Source organism: Pelobates fuscus, chromosome 13 (genome assembly GCF_036172605.1).
Source record: "Pelobates fuscus isolate aPelFus1 chromosome 13, aPelFus1.pri, whole genome shotgun sequence".
NCBI classification, from domain to species: domain Eukaryota; kingdom Metazoa; phylum Chordata; class Amphibia; order Anura; family Pelobatidae; genus Pelobates; species Pelobates fuscus.
The window spans coordinates 44,845,774-44,870,031 of NC_086329.1; the positions used below are offsets into that span (position 1 = coordinate 44,845,774).

At 42.7% G+C, this 24,258-nt stretch overlaps 1 protein-coding gene across 2 annotated transcripts in view; it reads left to right on the forward strand.

The window, feature by feature from the left end:
* Nucleotides 1-4,397: 4,397 nt before the first annotated feature.
* GALC (galactosylceramidase) overlaps nt 4,398-24,258 on the forward strand; it is a 54,644-nt gene continuing 34,783 nt past the window's right edge. For both annotated transcript variants that reach the window (XM_063439928.1, XM_063439927.1), the window contains exons 1-3: nt 4,398-4,552; nt 14,211-14,279; nt 15,659-15,722. In XM_063439928.1, coding sequence (XP_063295998.1) covers nt 4,427-4,552; nt 14,211-14,279; nt 15,659-15,722 — 259 coding nt within the window. In that variant the 5' untranslated portion in view covers nt 4,398-4,426. The remainder of the gene's footprint in view (nt 4,553-14,210; nt 14,280-15,658; nt 15,723-24,258) is intronic.

Below are 24,258 nucleotides of genomic sequence, written 5' to 3' on the forward strand. Positions count from 1 at the left end.
TAGTCTAGGTAAAAACTGACTCAAAATGTGTTTCATTGTATTCATAGTAAGTAGAATTAACACATAATACAGCTGTCAGACTAACAGCGTACAATAATGTTAGCAGAGGTCCAAGAACATTTATTTACTTAGGATATTCTGATCTCTGGTGGTGGCAGTGGAGGTACAGAGCAGAGACAAGCAGACCCGAAGTAAGAATAAAACCATTCAAAAACCTGCAAGGTGTCTCTCTGTGCTCTGTTAAGTGTATGTCTTCAATTGCAAGTAGACTTCTGGTGTGCTATGATGATACACAATACAATCAGGAGCATCTCATTCTGGTCTTTGGGAACTGACCTTATCCCATAAACCAGGCATTGGCAACCTTCAGCACCCCATGAGTTTTGGACTACACCTCCCATGATGCCATGCAAGCATTATTGGTGTAAGAGCATTATGGGGGATGTAGTCCACAACATCTGGAGTGCCGAAGGTTGCCTATACCTGCCATAAACCATTGCCCATTTTCTAAGATAAGTATTTCACTATCCTGCTGCAGTTCCAATCATCTTATAGATCTTAGGTCCACTAACTACTGCTCACTGACTGAGGATAAAAAAAGGTAACACACATGGTGGAAAAATGGGATCACCGCTGGACTAAAAAATTCAACTGCTAACATATTTTAAATTCCCATTACCTGTATGTTTTTGCTTAGTACATAATATATCCCATTCCCAGCATGCACCTAATCTCTGCTTCCTCATCTTGTGCATTACGGTAATAATCTAAACTATTTGCATATAAAAGTGATCCCACCCAAAATGGCAGTCAAGATCCGAAATGTAGGCCGGCTGCCTCTGCATGACAGATACAGCAACTCTGCACAATCATTTCAGCATTGTTAAGCCTTGTCAGCGAGGTTTAGGTGGACATTTACAGAGTATTTTTAAGGGAATGACAAGTGTGTTTAGAACAATATATTCAAAGCTGGGGAGCTGTTGCGTCATACTTGTTTTTAAAGCTATTGAAGTGTTCAATGTAACTAAAAGATTGCACTTTCCACCTCAGTAATTCTGTGTTCAGGACAGCACATGTATTTGAGTCAGAGAAGGATTTAGATGCAACCAACCATAGGCAGGTTACCGATATGAGACCCTCCATTTTTTTTTTTTAGGGATGGTAAATGGGGCCAAGTAAATTCATAATCCTGGGGCCCAAGACAGCCACCTAAAGTAATTTATTGTAATTTCTGCATCTAAATAAAATTGCTGTACTGCATTGGGCATATCATTCCTTCAACTGTGCCAAATGCACCTATGTGCAAAGGATTGCAAGAAAGCCGGGCATGCGATGTGAATTAAAAAACTAGAAACCAATGCGACTTAAACACACACACACACACACAAAAAACTTAGACCTCATACCTGAACCCGTAGTTAGCTTTTAATTAGCTATCAGGTTGTGCAATTATCTCCCAGGTGACACTTCCACTTTAAGTACTTACTGAGTTAAGTCACATTTTTGACGACTGATCCACTTTGATAACACAAAGGACATTTGCTGCACCTTCTCTTGCACTCCTTATCTGTCTTTTCATTTATTTTGGCAATAAAGACACGATTTATTATATACATAATACTTTCAGTTGATTGCAAACTACCAACAACAAAACCCCCACATGTCAGATTATCAGATAAGAGGTAGAGAGACAAATTCAGGATGAATGCTTTCAAGACATACAGATGCATTTTTTTTCATATAAGAATTTACAGTCGTTTCATTCAAATTGTATGTTTCTACATCAATACTTACAGTGAGCATGCCCATGTTCAATTAATGTGTTTATAGACATTTAAATACTTTTGTTCTTTTCCCCTGCTTTTTGTTCAGAATGTAACACATTTACAGCGAGATATTTTAAAAGTTTCATATTCAGAGGTTTTGGTGTTCTATAATGCACTCAAGCTTCAGGTTTCAATGTATTATTGTTTATTCAGCTTTTCAAATGTTTTAATATTTTTGGCTAAACATTTAACATATTAAAATATCAAAAAATATATATTTTATAAAAAAGATATCAATATTGCAAAATATCAAACCATTTAAAAATGTTTTAAAGGGACACTATAGTCACCTGAACAACTTTAGCTTAATGAAGCAGTTTTGGTGTATAGAACATGCCCCTGCAGCCTCACTGCTCAATCCTCTGCCAGTTAGGAGTTAAATCCCTTTGTTTATGAACCCTAGTCACACCTTCCTGCATGTGACTTGCACAGCCTTCCATAAACACTTCCTGTAAAGAGAGCCCTATTTAGGCTTTCTTTATTGCAAGTTCTGTTTATTAAGATTTTCTTATCCCCTGCTATGTTAATAGCTTGCTAGACCCTGCAAGAGCCTCCTGTATGTGATTGAAGTTCAATTTAGAGACTGAGATACAATTATTTAAGGTAAATTACATCTGTTTGAAAGTGAAACCAGTTTTTTTTTCATGCAGGCTCTGTCAATCATAGCCAGGGGAGGTGTGGATAGGGCTGCATAAACAGAAACAAAGTGATTTAACTCCTAAATGACAGTGAATTGAGCAGTGAAATTGCAGGGGAATGATCTATACACTAAAACTGCTTTATTTAGCTACAGTAATTTAGGTGACTATAGTGTTCCTTTAATTATTTGAGGCGGTCATCTAGGCCGTAGTGTTTAATGTTGGGGTTACTTTCCTTTATAAAACTCTGTTTTCATGAGTCCTTTTGTAGTTCACAGTAGCCTGTACTTATACTTTCATATTTCCCTATGTTTTTGACCTTGATTTTGTCTTTCACTGTTAATTTCTGTTTACTTGTCCCATCTTAAGATTGTTTACACCTCTTGATTCCTGAACTTGGCTTGTGATACAGTTTAACCCCTTAAGGACACATGACGTGTGACATGTCATGATTCCCTTTTATTCCAGAAGGTTGGTCCTTAAGGGGTTAAGCTAAGCACTTTTCATTATTGTTCCCTTGGGGGTGTGTCATTAAAAGAACATACCCATTACCACTACAGTGTGCCATTTAGTAACGATTTGGCTTCTTACCTGGAGTCGTTCCACACCTACTATTCTCACTGAAAATGTTCTTCATTGAGCTAAACGCCCGGCAGATTTCAAAATGGGGTGACAGGTCCCGATTAAATATTTTTTGCAGGAACAGCACCCCAAAATGTTGAACTGTCCTGGCAAATTCGAGATTCCTTATCCTATCCTATATTTTACTGATATAGGAGATGCAACCCATTTAATAGATTCATACTTATTGAATTAGTAGTGTGTATTTATGTATGTATATCCTTGTGGTTTTACTGGTTCAAAATGTTTTGGTTTTTTTTTTGGGGGGGGGGGGGGGAATCTGTGAGATATCTCCTGGGGAAATGTATTGTACCTATTGTAAATCTTTTGTCAATGTTTTTCTATTTCTTAATTCTGTTTCTAAGAATATTATTGTCAAATTGTTAGAGGAGAACTGTTGATTCTCTGGGTGTGATAGTTCCCTTTTTCACTTCAGTAGCATTTGATATTTCCCCTAGCCAAGATAAATAATGCAGGAAAGGGGAAACCACATTTGCTGCACTTCTATATTTATTATACTATCTCAAGGATCTACAAAGAATGCATGTGTGCTTGGCCATTCCTTCCTTAGTGCTGCACGTATTGTATGCCCAGACAGCTAGAAAGGGCATATAAGTAAAAAACTAAAATTAGTTAGATTTTTTTTTTTTTTAAATAGATGGCCCAACCAATAGCAAATGTTTAGTGCATAAATATTACTAGTGATAGTTCCACTTTAACTTTTATTAAGATTTATGCAGCGATCCTTATTACAAAGTTCTATTTCTGTTTGTTAAATATTTTCTGAAGTAAAAAATTAAGCATTACAGCTTATTAAAAAGTAATGGACTAACAATCTGTGGCAAAAAAGCTAAGAAAGTATATTTCTAAAGCAGATATTATGGCCTAAATTGAAAGCAGTGGCTGAGGTGTATTTTTTTACTACATTTTCCATTTTGTTTTTAGTTCATTATTTATTAAATGAACACGTTTGTGTTTTTCTAATGATTAATTCTAGGTATACAATAAGCATTTCAGTTTAGATTGGAGGTTTGTTGAATATTTAATAGTGGGCTAGGTACTGGGTAAGATCACTGTATTCTTCATTTAGTATACTTTATATATACTTTAGTATACTTTGTGTATATTTTATTTAGTATACTTTATATATACTCTAGTATACTTTGTGTATATTTTATTTAGTACTGTATACTTTATACTTCATTTAGTACAAGGTGCTCTCCTCCGGTCTGACACTCCTCTCTCAGCTGGTCTGCGTTCCAGCAGAATCACGGAAGTGAGGTCTGAAACGCAAACAAGTTCCCTTCCTGGTTGTCACATGACAGGTGCGGTTCTCCAGGGATGGCGGCGTTACTACTGATCCTGGCTGTGCTTGGTGTCCCGGGGATCCAGGCTCAGTATAATCTCAGTGATGAGGGCGGACTCGGCAGGGAGTTTGATGGAATCGGAGCTGTGAGCGGAGGCGGAGTGAGTAATAGAGTGGAATTGCAGGGCACTGGCATGGGAGTGCTGGGTAGAGGATGTGGTAGAGGAGGCTGGCATGGGAGTGCTGGGTAGAGGATGTGGTAGAGAAGGCTGGCATGGGAGTGCTGGGTAGAGGATGTGGTAGAGGAGGCTGGCATGGGAGTGCTGGGTAGAGGATGTGGTAGAGGAGGCTGACATGGGAGTGCTGGGTAGAGGATGTGGTAGAGGAGGCTGGCATGGGGAGTGCTGGGAAGAGGATGTGGGGGAGGAGGTTGGCAAGGGAAGTGCTATGAAGAGGGTAAAGGAGGCTGGCATGGGGAGTGCTAAAAAAAAGGATGTGGTGGAGGAAGCTGGCATGGGGAGTGCTAAGAAAAGGATGTGGTGGAGGAGGCTGGCATGGGAGTGCTGGGTAGAGGATGTGGTGGAGGAGGCTGGCATGAGAGTGCTGGGTAGAGGATGTGGTGGAGGAGGCTGGCATGGGAGTGCTGGGTAGAGGATGTGGTGGAGGAGGCTGGCATGAGAGTGCTGGGTAGAGGATGTGGTGGAGGAGGCTGGCATGGGAGTGCTGGGTAGAGGATGTGGTGGAGGAGGCTGGCATGAGAGTGCTGGGTAGAGGATGTGGTGGAGGAGGCTGGCATGAGAGTGCTGGGTAGAGGATGTGGTGGAGGAGGCTGGCATGAGAGTGCTGGGTAGAGGATGTGGTGGAGGAGGCTGGCATGAGAGTGCTGGGTAGAGGATGTGGTGGAGGAGGCTGGCATGAGAGTGCTGGGTAGAGGATGTGGTGGAGGAGGCTGGCATGAGAGTGCTGGGTAGAGGATGTGGTGGAGGAGGCTGGCATGAGAGTGCTGGGTAGAGGATGTGGTGGAGGAGGCTGGCATGAGAGTGCTGGGTAGAGGATGTGGTGGAGGAGGCTGGCATGAGAGTGCTGGGTAGAGGATGTGGTGGAGGAGGCTGGCATGAGAGTGCTGGGTAGAGGATGTGGTGGAGGAGGCTGGCATGAGAGTGCTGGGTAGAGGATGTGGTGGAGGAGGCTGGCATGAGAGTGCTGGGTAGAGGATGTGGTGGAGGAGGCTGGCATGAGAGTGCTGGGTAGAGGATGTGGTGGAGGAGGCTGGCATGAGAGTGCTGGGTAGAGGATGTGGTGGAGGAGGCTGGCATGAGAGTGCTGGGTAGAGGATGTGGTGGAGGAGGCTGGCATGAGAGTGCTGGGTAGAGGATGTGGTGGAGGAGGCTGGCATGAGAGTGCTGGGTAGAGGATGTGGTGGAGGAGGCTGGCATGAGAGTGCTGGGTAGAGGATGTGGTGGAGGAGGCTGGCATGGGAGTGCTGGGTAGAGGATGTGGTGGAGGAGGCTGGCATGAGAGTGCTGGGTAGAGGATGTGGTGGAGGAGGCTGGCATGAGAGTGCTGGGTAGAGGATGTGGTGGAGGAGGCTGGCATGAGAGTGCTGGGTAGAGGATGTGGTGGAGGAGGCTGGCATGAGAGTGCTGGGTAGAGGATGTGGTGGAGGAGGCTGGCATGAGAGTGCTGGGTAGAGGATGTGGTGGAGGAGGCTGGCATGAGAGTGCTGGGTAGAGGATGTGGTGGAGGAGGCTGGCATGAGAGTGCTGGGTAGAGGATGTGGTGGAGGAGGCTGGCATGAGAGTGCTGGGTAGAGGATGTGGTGGAGGAGGCTGGCATGAGAGTGCTGGGTAGAGGATGTGGTGGAGGAGGCTGGCATGAGAGTGCTGGGTAGAGGATGTGGTGGAGGAGGCTGGCATGAGAGTGCTGGGTAGAGGATGTGGTGGAGGAGGCTGGCATGAGAGTGCTGGGTAGAGGATGTGGTGGAGGAGGCTGGCATGGGAGTGCTGGGTAGAGGATGTGGTGGAGGAGGCTGGCATGGGAGTGCTGGGTAGAGGATGTGGTAGAGGAGGCTGGCATGGGAGTGCTGGGTAGAGGATGTGGTAGAGGAGGCTGGCATGGGAGTGCTGGGTAGAGGATGTGGTAGAGGAGGCTGGCATGGGAGTGCTGGGTAGAGGATGTGGTAGAGGAGGCTGGCATGGGAGTGCTGGGTAGAGGATGTGGTAGAGGAGGCTGGCATGGGAGTGCTGAGTAGAGGATGTGGTAGAGGAGGCTGGCATGGGAGTGCTGGGTAGAGGATGTGGTAGAGGAGGCTGGCATGGGAGTGCTGGGTAGAGGATGTGGTAGAGGAGGCTGGCATGGGGAGTGCTGGGAAGAGGATGTGGGGGAGGAGGTTGGCAAGGGAAGTGCTATGAAGAGGGTAAAGGAGGCTGGCATGGGGAGTGCTAAAAAAAGGATGTGGTGGAGGAGGCTGGCATGGGGAGTGCTAAGAAAAGGATGTGGTGGAGGAGGCTGGCATGGGAGTGCTGGGTAGAGGATGTGGTGGAGGAGGCTGGCATGAGAGTGCTGGGTAGAGGATGTGGTGGAGGAGGCTGGCATGGGAGTGCTGGGTAGAGGATGTGGTGGTGGAGGCTGGCATGGGAGTGCTGGGTAGAGGATGTGGTGGAGGAGGCTGGCATGGGAGTGCTGGGTAGAGGATGTGGTGGAGGAGGCTGGCATGGGAGTGCTGGGTAGAGGATGTGGTGGAGGAGGCTGGCATGGGAGTGCTGGGTAGAGGATGTGGTGGAGGAGGCTGGCATTGGGAGTGCTGGGTAGAGGATGTGGTGGAGGAGGCTGGCATTGGGAGTGCTGGGTAGAGGATGTGGTGAAGGAGGCTGGCATAGGGAGTGCTGGGAAGAGGATGTGGTGGAGGAGGCTGGCATGGGAGGGCTGAGAGGAGCATGTGGTGGAGGAGGTTGGCATGGGAAGAGGATGTGGTGGAGAAGGCTGCCATGGGAACTGTGAGGAAATGTTGGGCTGCTGTAGAATGATGGCAAGAGGGTATGTCTAAATGGGGGCTAATGGAGGCTGGCGGGACTTCTAGACGAAGCTGACAAGAGAAGGATGGGGAAATGATTGGCTGTTGGAAGAGGCTGGCATGTGAGGGGCACAGGGAGATGATATAATGGAGAAGGCTCACTTGGGGAGCTCAGGAAATTAATTGAGTGCTGAAGGCTGAAATAGGTACGCAATGAGGTGCTGTGGGAGGCTAGCATTGGGGGCATGGGAAATGATTGGCTTCAGGAGGCTGGATTGAGGTTCACTGAGGAAACGAGAGCTGCTGGAGACCACCATTGGGGGACACTCAAGAAATAAGGGGCTTTAGGAAACCGGCATGGGAAGCACTGGGAAAACGAGGGGATTCAGGAAGCTGGCATAGGAAGTCCCGGGGACAAAAGGGGCTTGAGGGGGCTGGCATGGGGAGCATTGGGGAAAAAGAGGGTCTCCTGCAGGCTGATCTGGGAGAAAATATGAGCTTCTGGATGCTGGGAAAATGAGGGGTTGCTGGAGAAGGCTGGCACGGAGACTACGGGGAAATGTGGAGTTTCTAGGGCCTACGTGGTGGGCAGGAAAACTAGGGGTTGCTGGGTCTATAGGAAATTGGTGGTTACAGGTCAGGGATGGTTTAGTGGGAGTGTCATGATGATTTTGTATCAGGTGAATGCTGGGAGAACAAGTGTATTGTATATTTGGATACAACAGAGGCTGGAGATACACTTTGAGAAGAATATCAGTGATACTGGAAATGATTTTGCTGTTAAGAAAGAAATATATACATGACAATATGGTAATCATTGTAAAAGGCAGCATGTGGCTTTGAATGTTACGTTCTTTTTAGATTGATGTAATTAAAAAAAAAAAAAAAAAAATATATATATATATATATATATATATATATATAAATATCCAACGAGGTAGCAGCACTCACAGATTATAAAAACTCTAATCTTTATTAATTTTTGTTAAAAATGAGATTAACGTTTCAGCCCACCAAACTGGACTTTCTTCAGGATCAAATGTTTGATCCTGAAGAAAGTCCAGTTTGGTGGGCTGAAACGTTGATCTCATTTTTAACATGAATTAATAAAGATTAGAGTTTTTATAATCCGTGAGTGCTGCTACCTCGTTGGATATTTGGATAACCAAGCCCTGGCTTAGCACCCGGCACATAAGGTGGATAATAGCGTGAGTGCAAGAACTTTTCCTCTTTTTCTTTATATATATATATATATATATATATATATATATATATATATATATATATATATATATATATATATATATATATATATATATATATATATATATATATATATATATATATATATATTTATTTATTATTTTTTTAAGCTGTTTGTCTTGTAGTGAAGCAAGTCTTTCAGAATGTCATTTCAACGCATGTAATCAGAACTAGAAAACATCTTTGTCTCTTTTGAAGCTGATGGGTGGGTAAAAAAAGAGTTTGTCCCTATATGTCTTTATAAAGCATATTTACTTACTAACCCAGGACCTTGCCATTCACTGTAGCTGTACGCGACTAAAAAAATCCTTCATAGACTCACTCATGGGCCATGATCATCCACTTGGATATTGTCTTTGGTGACGTTTTAATTTGTTCTGGCAATATGAACTCCTCTGAACATTTTTATAGCTGAGATACAGTACATTGGAAGGTCACATGTGAACCGAATATCTGAGGCATAATGTTAAAAGGTTTTAAAAGTGGTTTTAATGGTGACTGCTTCACTCTTAAATTTCCCCTGGAATTGTTCTTTATGCAGAGCTCCAAAAAAACGAAAACATTAATAGGAACTGGCGTTAAATCACCGGCCCTATCAAAATGGCTCTTGTCCTCGAACGACAGCATTGTTATTTCTAAAAGTCAGGAATGTACGCATATTGGTTCCAACAGTCACTGTAAAGTTGCATAGGTGATTTCCTCAAGCAGACGTACTTTATTGGATCAACTGCACAGTTTAACAAGTAAATATCACAAAAATGAGGAAACAATGGCTAAAAATGAAAAATATACAAATAAAAACAAAAAACTTGTAGGTGAGCTATCGGCACATTGTTTGTTAGCGCTGAATGTCTCGAAAACTGCTGTTGCATTTTTAAATGGAAAGCTTTTTGAAAATCTTTCTTTTCGAATCTCTACAAAATACTTGATAATTCACCATGTGTCTGAAGTTAATTTTGAATCATGAAATTTATTTTTTGTTGCTGCTCATTAGAAACTGCATACATCATCAGTGACCCAGTGTCCTAGTTATGGGTTCCTGTTATGGGTTCCTCTTGTCTGGTATAAAAGTCAGTATTAATATTCTATATTTTAGCCCAATGGTTCCCAAACCTTTTAGGTTCAAGGTGCCTTTAATATTTTTCCAAGGCGCCCCAAGTCAACACATTTTCTAGGTTGCATATATGTACAGTGCAGCGGCATATACTTGACCTCTGTTCATCAGAAATGCTTGCCGTTCAAGTGCAGATCCAGAACCTAATCTTGGGAGGGGCACTGGTAGATTATTTAAAGAAACAATCCAGGTACAATAACCACTACAGCACTTTGTAGTGTTTATGGTGCCAGTAGTGCTGTAATGCCCTCCCAGAGTAAGTAGTTAAACTGTTTAAGAACAGTTTGACAACTTACCTGGGATCTGCCAGGTTAGGGGCAGTAGCAGGGGATAGGGGCAGTAGTGTGTGTGTGTGGGGTTCATTGTGTTTGTGAAGGATGTAGTGTGTGTGTGTATGTATGTATGTGAGGAAGTTTTTGTCTGAGGGGTACAGTGTTTTGTTTGGGGGCAGTGTGTGTGTGGATGCAGGTTGTGTGAGGGGTACAGTGTGTGTGTGTGTGTAGGGGGGAGTTATTGTGTCTCTGTGGGGGTAGGAGGGCAAATTCAATTATATATAACTTTATAATTCTTTTCATATCCCCCCTCCCTGCTTACTTTTGCCTGGGATGGTAGATATTTCTTGCAATCCCTGATGGTCTGGTGGGGAAGCCCTGGAGGTCCTAGTGGTGAGAGTGAGCTCTAGCTAGAGTTCACTCTCGTGAGTTTTGGAACATTGCCACGGTAACCTCGGCAACGCTCCGAGCTCGCAACAGGAGAACCCAGAGGAGCTGCAGGTTAGAGCTTCCCCGGGTCCTTTCTCTCTTTCTCCCTCCCCTGCCGGCTGCCAGCATTGCAGAGCTAGAGGGCCAATGAGGGAGATCTCTGATCTCCCCTCCTGTCCTGTATAGCCAGTAGGGAATAGTGAGTTCATATGATCATAGCACCTGGAAAATATCTTGTGGCACCCTAGTTTGGAGGTCTGTTATTGCTGTAAGCTCAACCTACTTGTGGTTTGAGAAGTTGTAGCTCCTTCTTATAAAAGGAGCAGTCTAATCATGATGGTCACTAAACCCAACTACAGTGGTTATCAGGAGTCAAACCGTTTTCAAACTATATTACCTTTTCTTTGGTCCCTTGTGTTTCTGCAGTCCTCCAGGTCTTCTGGAAATCACTAAATCACTAAACCCTATTTGGTATGTACCTTTCACACACAGTTTTGTGAATGGCAAACTAGTGATAGGCTGAGCATCAGCTGACCTATCAGTGACACCCACTTCTTGGCTTCTCCAAGACTTCTACTTAAAAGCCTTGGACATCGATGGAAGCCAGTGAATGGGGTGGACAGGTGCTGTGTTCTAAACTTTGGGGTTAAACAGTTTTGTAAATGGCATACTGTTTGTAGATGGTGTAACCTGTGAAGGAGAGAGTGACACCCCTGACACCATAACAACTTAATTGAGATTAATTATGTTGCCCGGAGTGTTCCTTTAAAGGTTAATAACTGTGAAGATGTTCATCTGAATACCCCTTTCCCTCTCATTGGATCCTTTTTACTGAAAGCAGCCAAGTGAATTGTAAGTGTTGGATTCGCCAGGTGTTCTTGACACTGTACTTACTCTGAACTTACTCTGTAATGGGTATTTGGGGGTTGGCAGTAATGTTCTGACTGATGGTTGGCGGGGCTTAGAGTTTGTGGTGCAATTCTCTTGTTCCTGTAATTAGATAAAATTACAGGAATACTCCAAATAACATAACCACTACAGCTTGCTGTTGTATATATGGTTCCAGGAGTGTCTTCACTTCCCACCACTGTAAGTAGTTTTTAGGAAGATTTAACTTCTTACCTTGGTTCTGATGGATATCACTCACGGTCTCCATTACTAAATCCAGTGAGTCAGAACTTCCTGAGCAGGATGTTCCTCAGCTGATTTCTCTGTCAATGGGTTAAGCCCTGCACTGCAGGCCTAGCTCGGGAGAGCCAGCAAAGTTCCTTTTCAGGAATTTGTAGCTCACTGAAGATGGTAGTCGAGGCAAGGGGTGGTGACAGCAGATAACCAGCAAGAAGTCAAACCATTCAAAAAATGGTTTAACTACTTACAAAAGGGGTTGCCAGGTCACAGTGAGCTGTAGTAGTTATGGAGTTTTGAATGGGCCTTTTATGGGGAATCTGTTGTTATTTGACTGCATTTCAGTTGTTTAGGAGTAGTCAATATCTAGCAAAGGTAAAACAGATATTTCATTTTCTTTGTTCATGGCTTTCAAAGTGGCAGTGCATCTGTCTGAAAGAATGTTATTTGCCTTTTAATAGCCACATTGGTGTCAAATAGCAAACTTTCTGTTAAAACGGTGACTGTGCATGAATGAACATCTTCAGAGCTTACTGAATAGATCTCACTATGTCTCTCTCTTTTTCATAATTCCTAAGGAACGGCATACGGCAAAGGCATAAGCTGTGTGTGTTTGCCTTAGGTGTGTGATGTGAAATTTTATGTGCATGTATTTCATTGTTTTTGTGATCACATGAGTGGCAAATAATGGCTCACGTGCCTCTGAGTGTTAAAGCCATGAAAGCATAGCCAAACCAGCTATGATGGTGCAATCACAGGTCAAACAACTTAATTGCTCTGGGATGTGCCAGGACTATCCCCTACCTCCAAGGCAGTCACTGCAAGTCCTGTTTGGTTAGAAACTTAATGGCATACTACTGTTACTCAAGTAAATTATTGTAAAACATATTTCATAGCATTGTAGATATCAGATCTTTGCGTGTGTATCCCTTTTATTGTAGCCTAGATCTGCTCTAAACTTCTGCTTCTCATTTTATCCTCTGCCCTTTATCTCTCTGACTTGAGCCATGTTTCATCTTGATGTTTAACTGACTTTAACCCCTTAAGGACCAAACTTCTGGAATAAAATGGAATCATGACATGTCATACATGTAATGTGTCCTTAAGGGGTTAAAGGGACGTGCATCACTTTGAGACAACTTTCTCATTCAAAAGCCTGACATACACACAAGAGTTGATAGTGACGGAATACTTTCAGTGGGCATTGACAACATAAATTTTTGTATTTATAAAGAAATGGGATGTAGAGTGAGAGTGAGACTAGGAATGAGCGGAGAGCCTGGCCTGTTCCCATGACCATCCATACCAGGTCTTCTAGAATTCCAGTAAAGAACCTCGACTCCTACATGTGAGGTGGATGAGAGAAGGCGTTATGATTTTCCAATGTCAGGTTGGTTTTTTTTTTGGTTTTTTTTTGTGCCCAGGCACCTCTAATGGAATCATATCCAGTAAGGTGGCTTCTGGAGATGCTGGAAACCTAATCTTAGTTGACTGCTAGATGATGTTAAGAACATCTCTCTAGAACACCTGGGTGTTGGGGCATTACCAAAACACATGGACCAGATATAAATCGGGTACACCTCTTTGTAACCTCATATATGTTTGACATTTAAAGGGACACTATAGTCACCAGCATAACTACAGCTTAAAGTAGTTGTTCTGGTGAGTATAATAGCTCCCTTCGGGCATTTTCATGTAAACACTGCATTTTCAGAGAAAAGGCAGTGTTAACATTGCCCCTAGGGACACCTTCAAGTGGCCACTCCTTAGATGGCACAGTAAGCAGCACTCCTGTTCAGTGTCCCCACGCTCTGCATTGAGACGCTGAATTTTCCTCATGGAGATGCATTGATTTAATGCAATAGGTAAGGATGAATGGGAAGAAAAAAGGGAATAATAATAATACGGTAGATAAGTAAAAATAAATAGATAAAAGAATATAGAGTAGAGATAACATGGAAGATGAAATAAATAAAGAAGAAGAGAGAAAAAAATAAACAAATAAATTAGGAAATTGGAAGACAACACTAAGACTGCATAAAACAAACAGCTTTATTCTTTTTTGATGATTACCGTACCGGTAGAAGAAGAAGTTCGGCTGTGATGACGTCAGCCCGCTCCGTGCACTAAAGAGGGAGGGGGGTGCAGATGTCCGTGGGAGGAGAGGAGGAAAAAGAAGAGCCAAGATCCCTGGCTGACGCGCGCACAGGAGGAAGCAGCAGCAGACATAAGTCGGGAGGAGAGAAGAGGACCTCCGGCGGGGCAGCGGTGGGTGCAAACAAGTTTTCCACGTACCGGTAGATTGCCTCGGTCTTATTTTCGGGGTAGGGCTTATATTGCAGCCCACCCAATAATCCAGCTAGGGCTTATTTTCGGGGTAGGGTGTATATTTTCGGGGAAACAAGGTAGATACTTTTTTTTTTCCAGTTTGGCTATTTTGACCTTAATTAATTTTTTTTTTTTTTTTTTTTTTTTTAAATGAGGCGTTTGGTTCCTATTTTTGAATTTTATATTTTCATTTCAGTCCAGCTATTCATTGTCAATTGTCACTTTTCTGCAATTTTATGATTTATGATTAATATTTTTTTTTTCTTTCTTAACAGGCCACCTCTCGTCTTCTTGTAAATTACCCTGAACCGTATAGATCCCAAATACTAGACTATTTATTTAAGGTAAGCCATTACATTCACTTTATTTTAAAATTTGAGATCTTCTCATGTTTCGTTCTAAAGTAGGTTTATTTGGTCTTAAAAATGGAGTGTGCTTACATGTCAGCATTGTGTGTGAATATGGTGTGTATATTTATATAATAAAGAACCAGCCAGCAGGGTGGAAATGTTAAAGTTTGCCTAAATACACTTAATTGTTTGCAAAATAAATCCGGTGAGTGCTCTTTTCTTTTTATATGTACACTCTCTTTTCTTAGCTTTCCTACATATACATGTATACACACAGAACTTGGACTTTGCACTTGCCATCTCCGATATTGAAATGCGCTAAACTCGGTGACAAAATACGGCAACTTGTAAAAAGGGCACTCGTAGGACTTCCTAGAGGGGTCCAGTGGAGATCCTTTCACTGGGGTCCAGTGTAAGCCTTGTGTAATCTTCGTGCTCTTCCAGCACTGCTCTCTCGTGTGCTGTCTAGTAATGTTGGTTGATGTAATAACCCGGCTCTCGGCATTACTGCAGGTCGCAAGGGAGCAGTGTTGGAAGAGCATAGACATTGGCGCTTCTTCGTCTCCTGCCTTTATTCCCCCCTCTGGACACCACACTTTTGGGCAGAGTAGGCACCTGCAGTCCGAGTAAGCAGATGCCTTATCTGCCTTAGCGCAGAGCCGGCCACCTCTTAGGGGGCCTTAAGGTGAACGGCTGGACAGCTTTTGGCATAGCCTCTGCTTGTAATGTGTGTGTAAACGGTTGAGAACCACTATTTTAGATCATGCTATCTGTAGTTCTCAATTCTCTGCCATTTAGAAGTTAAACCGCTTTGTTTATAAAACCATAGTCACACCTCCCCTGTGACCTACACATGTCTTGTAAAGAGAGATCTAAACATTAACTTCCTTTATTGCCCCACATTTTTAATTTAGCATTTCTTATCTCATGTACTGTTAATAGCTTGCCAGAGCCTACAGGAGCTCTGTATGTGAACTAAATCTAGCCGCAGGTAAATCATTTACTCCAGAGATTTAGCAATTTCCCTAACTGTTTAGGGTTTATTTATTCCCTGTACCCCATAACATGCCCTGTGCTTTATGAGGGAGATTTTAAAATCCAGAAAATCTACAGTCAGATACAGCTACATTGTGTATGTTATCGCCTAGTTTGGACCATATTCACTACAGTGAATTTGTAAATTAAGGCCAAAATAGCTGAACTGGTTGCAAAGCCGACTTTTTCCAGTTTTGCCCTAAATATGAAATTCTAAGTGAATTCTCACTTTAGTGAATAACCCTGAGAGTGTAATTGTAATAGTGATTTCCATGGTAATTTGATTTATTAATATGATTTCTCGTTCTACCTTTTCTTTTTTTTTTTTCTTTCCTCAGCCAAATTTTGGTGCTTCTTTGCACATATTTAAAGTAGAAATTGGAGGCGATGCACAAACAACAGGTATGGTGTTCTAAAGCTTCTATATACTTGAATAATTTAGATCTGGTAGGTTTTAAATGCTACTTTGTAAGTTAATAATTATAATTTTTCTATGTTTTTGCTTATATATATATAATATATGCCATTTTTTAAGCACAGTAGGTCAGGTGAAAGGAAATGTGCATTGTCTGCCATTATACAAACCACAGACCGAGCACACTAGACTGGAGAGGAAGTGGATTTCGTAAGAGACCAAGCCCTTTCTTCCAACACCACAGCTTTTTATTGTAATGGAAAGTTTGACAAAGTGCAGTTGCGAGATTGCTGTGGGGGTCAATGGATCAACTATGGCAGTACATAGGTTTAAACTATATTTCCTATAACGCTCAGTCTAAGCATTATGAGAAATAGAGTTCAATGTGTCGGTTCGAAATGAGACTATGTTTAAAGTGTTTTGTTTATTGGCTCATTCTTTATTTCCATTGTTGTAAGAATGCCTAACCCATTTACTAATGAGTGCTTTTTGATTGAGAAAATATTGGCGTAACGTGTATATGATAAAGTAGCAATTTTGTATATAGATTGCTTTCGGCCTTCATCAAAATATTTGGGAAATGAAAAGCTTTAGACTGCATACGTTATGCTCACTCTTGCAATATTCCACACAAGGGCTGAAAAGTTGGTATAAAAACAAAAATCTATTTTTTCCTTTCAGATTAGAGGCAGTGCTTACACCATAGGGATATCCAATCTGGAGGGAAAAACAGGCAGGCAAATCTCCAAACATTTTAACCCCTCCCCTAATTACCTCCTTTCCAATAAGTAGCAGCTCCTCCTGATCATCCCCAGTTCTTTGCCTGCCTTCGGCAGGGGAGGTTATGCAGGAAGGTTCTCCAGGAAGCAGGTGAGAAGGGCTGAGGCTCTGGAGGCTCTGCTTCCTTGATGTCTGGTAAGTAGCGTTCAACACGCCGGCCGGCGTGGTCACTCAAAATTTATGTTGCCGTCTTTTGCCGTGCCAGGTGCCGGTATGACGAAGGACGCAGGCGTGCGTCTGCTGGGAGGTCCTGTCGGTGGAACGCACACACAGGTTGCGTTGCGTTCCACCAGGGAGTCGCAGAGCGCTATGCACATGCGCAATGCGAACCTGGATTCAGGCGCCAAATTCGAACTGGACGTTTTCGTTTGGTTACAGGACTTATATGAGCATGTACCAGCAGCAACCTCTGTTTGCCAGGAGCTCTCAGAACGGTTGTGAAGTGTGTTTCTCACCTGCCCTCCAACACACTCTCAGGCCATTTAAGGTAAGACTGTTAAGTTTTCATTTTAAATGGTTCTTAGCCTGAATCCGTAAGGAGAAAAGTTTGATTATTTTCCCCTTTCTTGTTTTCTTGTTTTCCCTGTATGTCTAATCCGGAAAGTATGGATAAAGCTGAGAAGTGGAAATGTGCATTTAAAACCAAGCATTTAATGTGCTCTGTGTGTGGCCAACCTATGCCTGATGGTTGTAAAAAGAAACTTTGCTCAGTGTGTTCAAAGAAGCTTCAGAGGAAGCAAAGTGAACAGAAATGTCCACTTTTCTCAGCTGGTTGCAGCAAAGTATGCAGCAAACATTTGTGGATATGCAGTCAGCTGCATTACATTCAGTCCAGGCTTCTGTTGCCCAGGATTCTCAGATGGTAAAGCATGCTAAGAAAAGACTGAGATCTTGGGAAACTTCTGATACTAGTTCGGGAACTAGTGGTTCTGAGTATGAAGATAATTCAGGCAGTGATTCCTCAGATGAGGAATTTGCCTTCCCAGATGTAGCCATTGGGAAATTGATTAAAGAAGTGCAGTGCATGTTTTATTTTGGGGAAACGGGGAAAAAGTCCAAAGTGTTTCCTTTTCACCCACAGACTAAGGAATTGATTTGAAAGAATGGAAGTTCCCTAGTCACAAGCCGTTTATGTCTAAGCATTTTAAAAAACTCTTTTTTCCATAGAATCAGAGCAAGACTGCAAGCTGGATACGGTCACTGTAGTGGATGTCCCTATTGCTCAAATAGGTAAAAAGACTTCTTTACCAATTGGAGATTCAAGCGGGCTCAAGGATGTCATGGATAAACGCATGGACTCCTCTTTAAAGAAGTTGTTCATCTCTTCTGCAGCCCAAGCTAAAGCCTTGATTACGGGGTCATCAGTTGCCAAGGCCCAAAAAACTTTGGTTGGAAGAGCTAGAAAAAGTTTATACGGGAGAAGCTAAGGAAGACCCGTTAAAGCTGTAAAAAAAAAAAAAAAAAAAAAAATATTAAGATGGCGCCTGATTTTTTAGTGGATGCTTCTGCAGAAAGCCTGAAATTGTCGGCCAAGAATATAGGTATATCAACAGTCGCCAGGAGAGCGCTTTTGCTTAGAAATTGGTCTGCAGATGCGGCATCTAAAAATTCTCTGTGTGAACTACCTTTTGAACCAGGAAGACTTTTCGGTTCTAAGCTGGATGAGCTGTTGAAACAGATGAAGGAAGGAAAGCTTTACCAGTATCATATAGGAAGCAGTCTAGAAGCCGTCACGCAGAGACACGTCCTTCATTCAGAAGTTCCTTTCGTAGAAACTATTTCAGGGGTCAACAGCAAAGAGCCTTTGATTATAGGAAGAAGGAAAGGTTTACTGCCAAGAGAAATAAAAAATTATGGCGCCAGGCCGGTGGGTGGAAGGTTGAGTCACTTCCTAGAGCACTGGAAAGAGACAACATCAGATGGCTGGGTCCTTACAGTGATAGAGCACGGATACGCTCTAGAATTATCACAAGCCCCTATAAACATGTTTCTATGTTCCAGGGTTCAGTCTCTAACTATGGAACTCTCTCTGATGCGAGAAGTGTCGACTCTGTTACTAAAAAGAGTGGTGGAAGAAGTTCCTATAAAGGAAAGACATCTAGGCACCTATTCAAGACTTTTCTTGGTGCCAAAACCGGATGGTTCGTTCAGACCTATTCTAGATCTAAAAGCCGTAAACAAGCGGATTATCAAAAAGAAATTCCTCATGGAATCAGTATAATCAGCGGCTCTGCTTATTCACCCAAAGAGTTGGTTTGCGTCCCTGGATTTGAAAGATGCCTATCTTCATGTACCCATAGCGGGATCCAGCAAAAGTTTTCTACGGTTTGCGGTGTGCTGCCAATCGGTAACCAAACATTACCAATTCAGAGCACTGCCTTTCGGCCTATCATCAGCGCCCAGAGTATTCACAAGCTTCTAGTAGTCGTTTCAGCTTTTCTAAGAGGTATGGGCATCGCTGTCATTCCATATTTGGACGACTGGCTGTTGATTGCAGAGTCCCAGGTTCAACTACAGTTAGATCTGGGAACAGCCATCAAATCGCTGGAAAAGCATGGCTGGCTAATAAATTTCAACAAATCGGAACTAGTGCCAGTTCCAAGGATCCAGTTCTTGGGTCTAATTTTGGATTCTATCGCAATGAAGTTTTTTCTGCCAGAAGAAAAGAAACTAAAGATCAAGCGGATGAAGTCCTTCTCTATCATAACAACAGACGCCTCTGCGCTGGGCTGGGGGGCCCATCTGGAAGACATAAAGAAGCAGGGTTCCTGGCAAGAGAAGGATATGAGAAGTTCCTCGAACTTCAGGGAATTAATGGCACTCTTGGCGTTTCAGTTTCTCATCTAAGTTCAACATATTCAATTTCGTTCAGTCAATCGAACGACAGTGGCATTTTTGAACAAACAGGGAGGTACGAGATCAACAAGATTAGTAAGCCTTTGTTCAATAATCATGCTGTGGGCAGAAGTGCACCTTATGTCAATCTCTGCAGTTCACATTTTAGGAAAGTTCAATGTGGTGGCAGATGCCCTGAGCAGGCATCATTTGAAACTAGCAGATTGGTCCCTGTCATGCAGAACTTTCAAGTTCAGCACAGTCCGCTTCGGTGTTCCAGAGATAGACCTGATGGCACCCAGAGTGAACAGGAAGACAAGACGTTTGCATCCCTAAATCCAGCAGACAGGCCGGATTTCATAGATGCCCTGTCAGTACCATGGAAGTTCAACCTGGCATATATCTTCCCGCCAGTAGTGCTTATTCCCAGTATACTTCAAAAAGTAAGGCTGAATATGTGAGTATTATCCTAATCCTTCCAGGGTGGCCAAGAAGAAGTTGGTTCTCGGTTCTCCTGAACTTTCCGGGGGCCACTTTTTGGAAGCTTCCTTTTTCAGGAGTAATTCTAGAGGACGCCATGGTGCCTCTTCCGGCCCTTCGGAGATTCCGATTGTCGGCCTGGTTTCTTAACTCCAGATTTAGAGAGTAAAGGTCTGGATCCGGAAGTTATAAAAAATTTTTGTTGGCATCTACTTCAAGGTTCTACGTTAGGATTTGGAAGTTTTTTCAGCGGTGTTGTAGGTTTGAAGTCAACCCTGTTTCCGCGTCCATCCAGAAGATTCTATGCTTCCTTCAGATGAGATTTGCAAAGGTCTTAAACCTGCTTCATTTAGATTACATGTTTCTGCTATCGGTTTCTTCTCCCTCAGATGTTTCACCTCGAATTTTCTGATTTCAAGGTTCTTCAGAGCGCTGACACGTTTGGTGCCCTTTGTTAGGGAAACCTGTCCTCCCTGGGATCTGAATTTGGTCCTTTACGCGCTTTGAGTACCGCCTGTTGAACCATTGGAAGAAGTTCCCTGAAGATGTTTTCTTTGGATACCGTTTTCTTTTGGTGGCTATTCGTCAGCTAAAAGAGTATGTGAGCTCCGAGCGCTTCGGGGGTATTTTCCCTTTTTTGGTTTTCATCAGGACAAGGAGGTTCTGAAGCTCGATCCTTCAGGTATCACTAAAGTTTTTTCTGTTGCCAATGTCAACCGAGAAGTGGTTTTGCCGACCTTGTGTCGGAATCCGTCTAATGCCTTGGTAAGTAATTTTCACTGCTTAGACGTAACGATATGTCTTTGGCATTATCTAAAAGCTACGGAATCCTTCCGTTAGGTTATCGGTATGTTTGTCTTGTTCATAGGCACAAAGTACAGGTATGTTGGTTTCGAAGAGTTCTCTGGCTAGATGACTGAAGGATTGTATTCTGTTATCTTTTTCTAAGAGTGGCACGGAATTTGCAGACCCTATAAAGGCTCATTCTTCTAGAGCTGTTTCGCCATCAGGGGCTCTGCGTGCAGCTACTTCTCCGTCTCGAATTGTTCAGCTGCTAATCGGTCCTCTCTCCATACGTTCTCAAGACACTACAAGTGGGACATGCTGGCCTCGGAGTATGCAGCTTTTGGGCGCAGGGTGCTTCAAGCAGTAGTGAACTGAAACCCGCCCTCAGGATCTGCTTTATTATATCCCTATGGTGTAAGCACTGCCTCTAATCTGAAAGGAAAAACATAAATTTTACTTACCGAAAATTTCTTTTTCCTGAAGATTAGAGGCAGTGCTACAATTCCCGCCCCTTTTTCTAATAAACTAAGTAATGTTGCAGCTATTTGGCTTATGTATTGTCTGGGGATGATCAGGAGGAGCTGCTACTTATTGGAAAGGAGGTAATTAGGGGAGAGGTTAAAATGTTTGGAGATTTGCCTGCCTGTTTTTCCCTCCAGATTGGATATCCCTATGGTGTAAGCACTGCCTCTAATCTTCAGGAAAAAGAAATTTTCGGTAAGTAAAATTTATGTTTTTTCTCACATACAGCAGGTGTGACTAAAATAGATAAATTAAAAATGGTCAAACACCTTTAATTTGGGTATGTGCAAGGATGAATTACTAGCTTTATTAGCATGGTAGCATTACAACTTACTAAAAATGGTAACAGAATGTAAAAATAATGCTAATCCACCCCTCCCCCTCCTTGCCTGTAGGAATGATTTGACACATTGAAACTTCCTGTATTGTTTGAAAGTATGGAGTGGGCAGGCATTTATTTGAACACTTGTAGTCATTAAATCATTGACCTCTGGCAGCAAACTGTATTTTCCTCAGGCTGGTAATCATCCCTAGAGTAGAAATAAGGGTAAGGAATGCATTTGGTCTTAATTGCATTATGCAAAATACATGAAAATAAAGTGTTTGTACTGGAGTTTAGTACGGGAGTGGTTAAGCTTAGGGAGTTTGCATATATTTGCTTGCTTTCATTGTTTCACAATAAATTGAATTTTGGGTTGTTGGAGGCAAGTGCTTTTGTTCAGTAACGTATCTTGAATAATTTTCCACTGAACATTAGTATTGTCTCTAGTATGTTGGGGTCATGGGGCTGTTATGTTGGTCATGGGGACAGAATCTGCGTATACTGAGATACTGCATCATTTGTGAATACAAGCCCAAACCATCTTTTAAAAGATGATGTGCGGAGCACTCACAGTAATTGATTTCTGCATGAAAAAAGGAGCAGTCCGAGGAAGTGATGCCTGCCTGCCCAGTAGGTATAGGGCAGGACTTTACCCTGAATAATTGTGGTGTAGGAGGGGGAGTAGGGCTTGACGATGTAGGGGAATAGATCTGGATCCCAAGCAACCCTGATCCCATTGCACCTATTTTTTTTAAGTAAATTAAAATTGCTAGCATATGTGTAGATTAAAAAAAAATCTTATCTTAAAATGCTTCCCCCTCCCCCCAAACCTTTCTATTAATTCATAGTTTCTGCATAGACTCTTATTCTGAATACTGACTTGTTTGAACCTGAGGGACCTGTTTTAAAACTGATAGCAGTTCTGCTATCACATTTTTTAGATTTAATTTAAAAAGGCCTGTGCTGTGATTACTCCCTGACTAGCTCCTCTTACACTGACATATTGGAACAGAGTGACTGTCTTGGGGGCAGAATGGCCATTTTTGGGGATGTTTTCACGAGCAGATCCAATCAAATTAGGGTTAGAGCGGAAAACAGGAGGGGTTGGGGGTACATGCTTCAGTGATGGTGTTTGAGAAAAGTAAGTAGCTTATCTCACATCACAATTAATGGGAGAGAGATTAATTAACTAGTTCATGGCCTATAAGAAAGGGTTGAGTTAATTCAAAATGGATTAAAATGGATGAGATCTTCTCTGACCTAGAACTGGCTGAAACCGTTCTCAATTCCCGTTCTCAAAACTCAATTCCCATGAGGAAAATTCTATTAAAATGTGGGTATTCTACCAGAAATGTAATCCAAAACAGACTGAGAATACTTATCTAGAAATAAATAAGAGATTTGTCCACTAAATGTGTCTCTAAGGCAAACCATAAAATACACATAGTGAACGATGAGCAATGAATAGTGTATAATAAATAACAAGGACATTTACCAATGCATAATGAATAAAAGGAAAAACAAATGACCAGGATACAATGTTGGGCAAAAACTGCAACAATCAATTATCCATCAAGGGAGCTCACAATATATAGAATGTATAAACGTGATTTGCAGCTAAGACACATTTCGATACTAAGATCATAAGTTGTTATATTTTTTCTACATGATCCCTCAATGAGCTAAATAGGATAAAGTTATGTTGGAACCTTTTCATATAGACCTGGTTACACCAATACAAGATGATAGATTATCGGTGTTCAAAATATTCATTTGGCTATTTCCCTATTTTCTTGAAAAAAATTACTTGTGGTGTGATGAATTGGTCCTGTGATGGTCATTTTAAGCATAAACACAGATGCTAAACAGGGAATGTTTTCAGACATCAGTAGCACTGCATGCCTGTAGGGTTACACAATTGAGGTGCTAGGTTTGATCTGCCTGGATTTAAAGTGTTAAAGGACCACTCTAGGCACCCAGACCACTTCAGCTTAATGAAGTGGTCTGAGTGCCAGGTCCCTCTAGGATTAACCCTTTTTATTATAAACATAGTATTTTCAGAGAAACTGCTATGTTTATACTGAGGGTTAATCCAGCCTCCAAAATCTCTAGTGGCTGTCTCATTGACAGCCGCTAGAGGCGCTTGCGTGCTTCTCACTGTGAAAATCACAGTGAGAGCACGCAAGCGTCCATAGGAAAGCATTGTAAATGCTTTCCTATGCGACCGGCTGAATGCGAGCGCGGCTCCTGCCGCGCATGCGCATTCAGCCGATGACGTCGCGAGGAAGGAGGAGGAAAGCTCCCCGCCCGGCACTGGAGAAAGAGGTAAGTTTAACCCCTTCCTCCCCCCAGAGCCCGGCGGGAGTGGGTCCCTGAGGGTGGGGGCACCCTCAGGGCACTCTAGTGCCAGGAAAATGAGTATGTTTTCCTGGCACTAGAGTGGTCCTTTAAGTCTTAAAGAGGCACTCTAAGCACCATAACCACTATAGCCCAGTGTATTACAAAACAAAATCCCATTGGGTTTGCCAAACTGTTTATGGAATGCTTTTACAATAATGTTAACCATAGTGCACCCCTTCTTTTGCTGCATTTACACTTGGACAGCAGGGATAGGCTGTGGACTAACTAGCCCCCTTGCACCTCACATCTCTAGACCAGTCATTACCATATAGCAGTGGTTTCCAACACAGTCCTCAAGTACCCCCACAGGGCTGCCCCAAGTCCACCCACAGGGATGCAGTGTACTGATTGTGGTGTGTGTGTATAGTGGATGTAGAATGTGTAAAGTGGATGTGGTG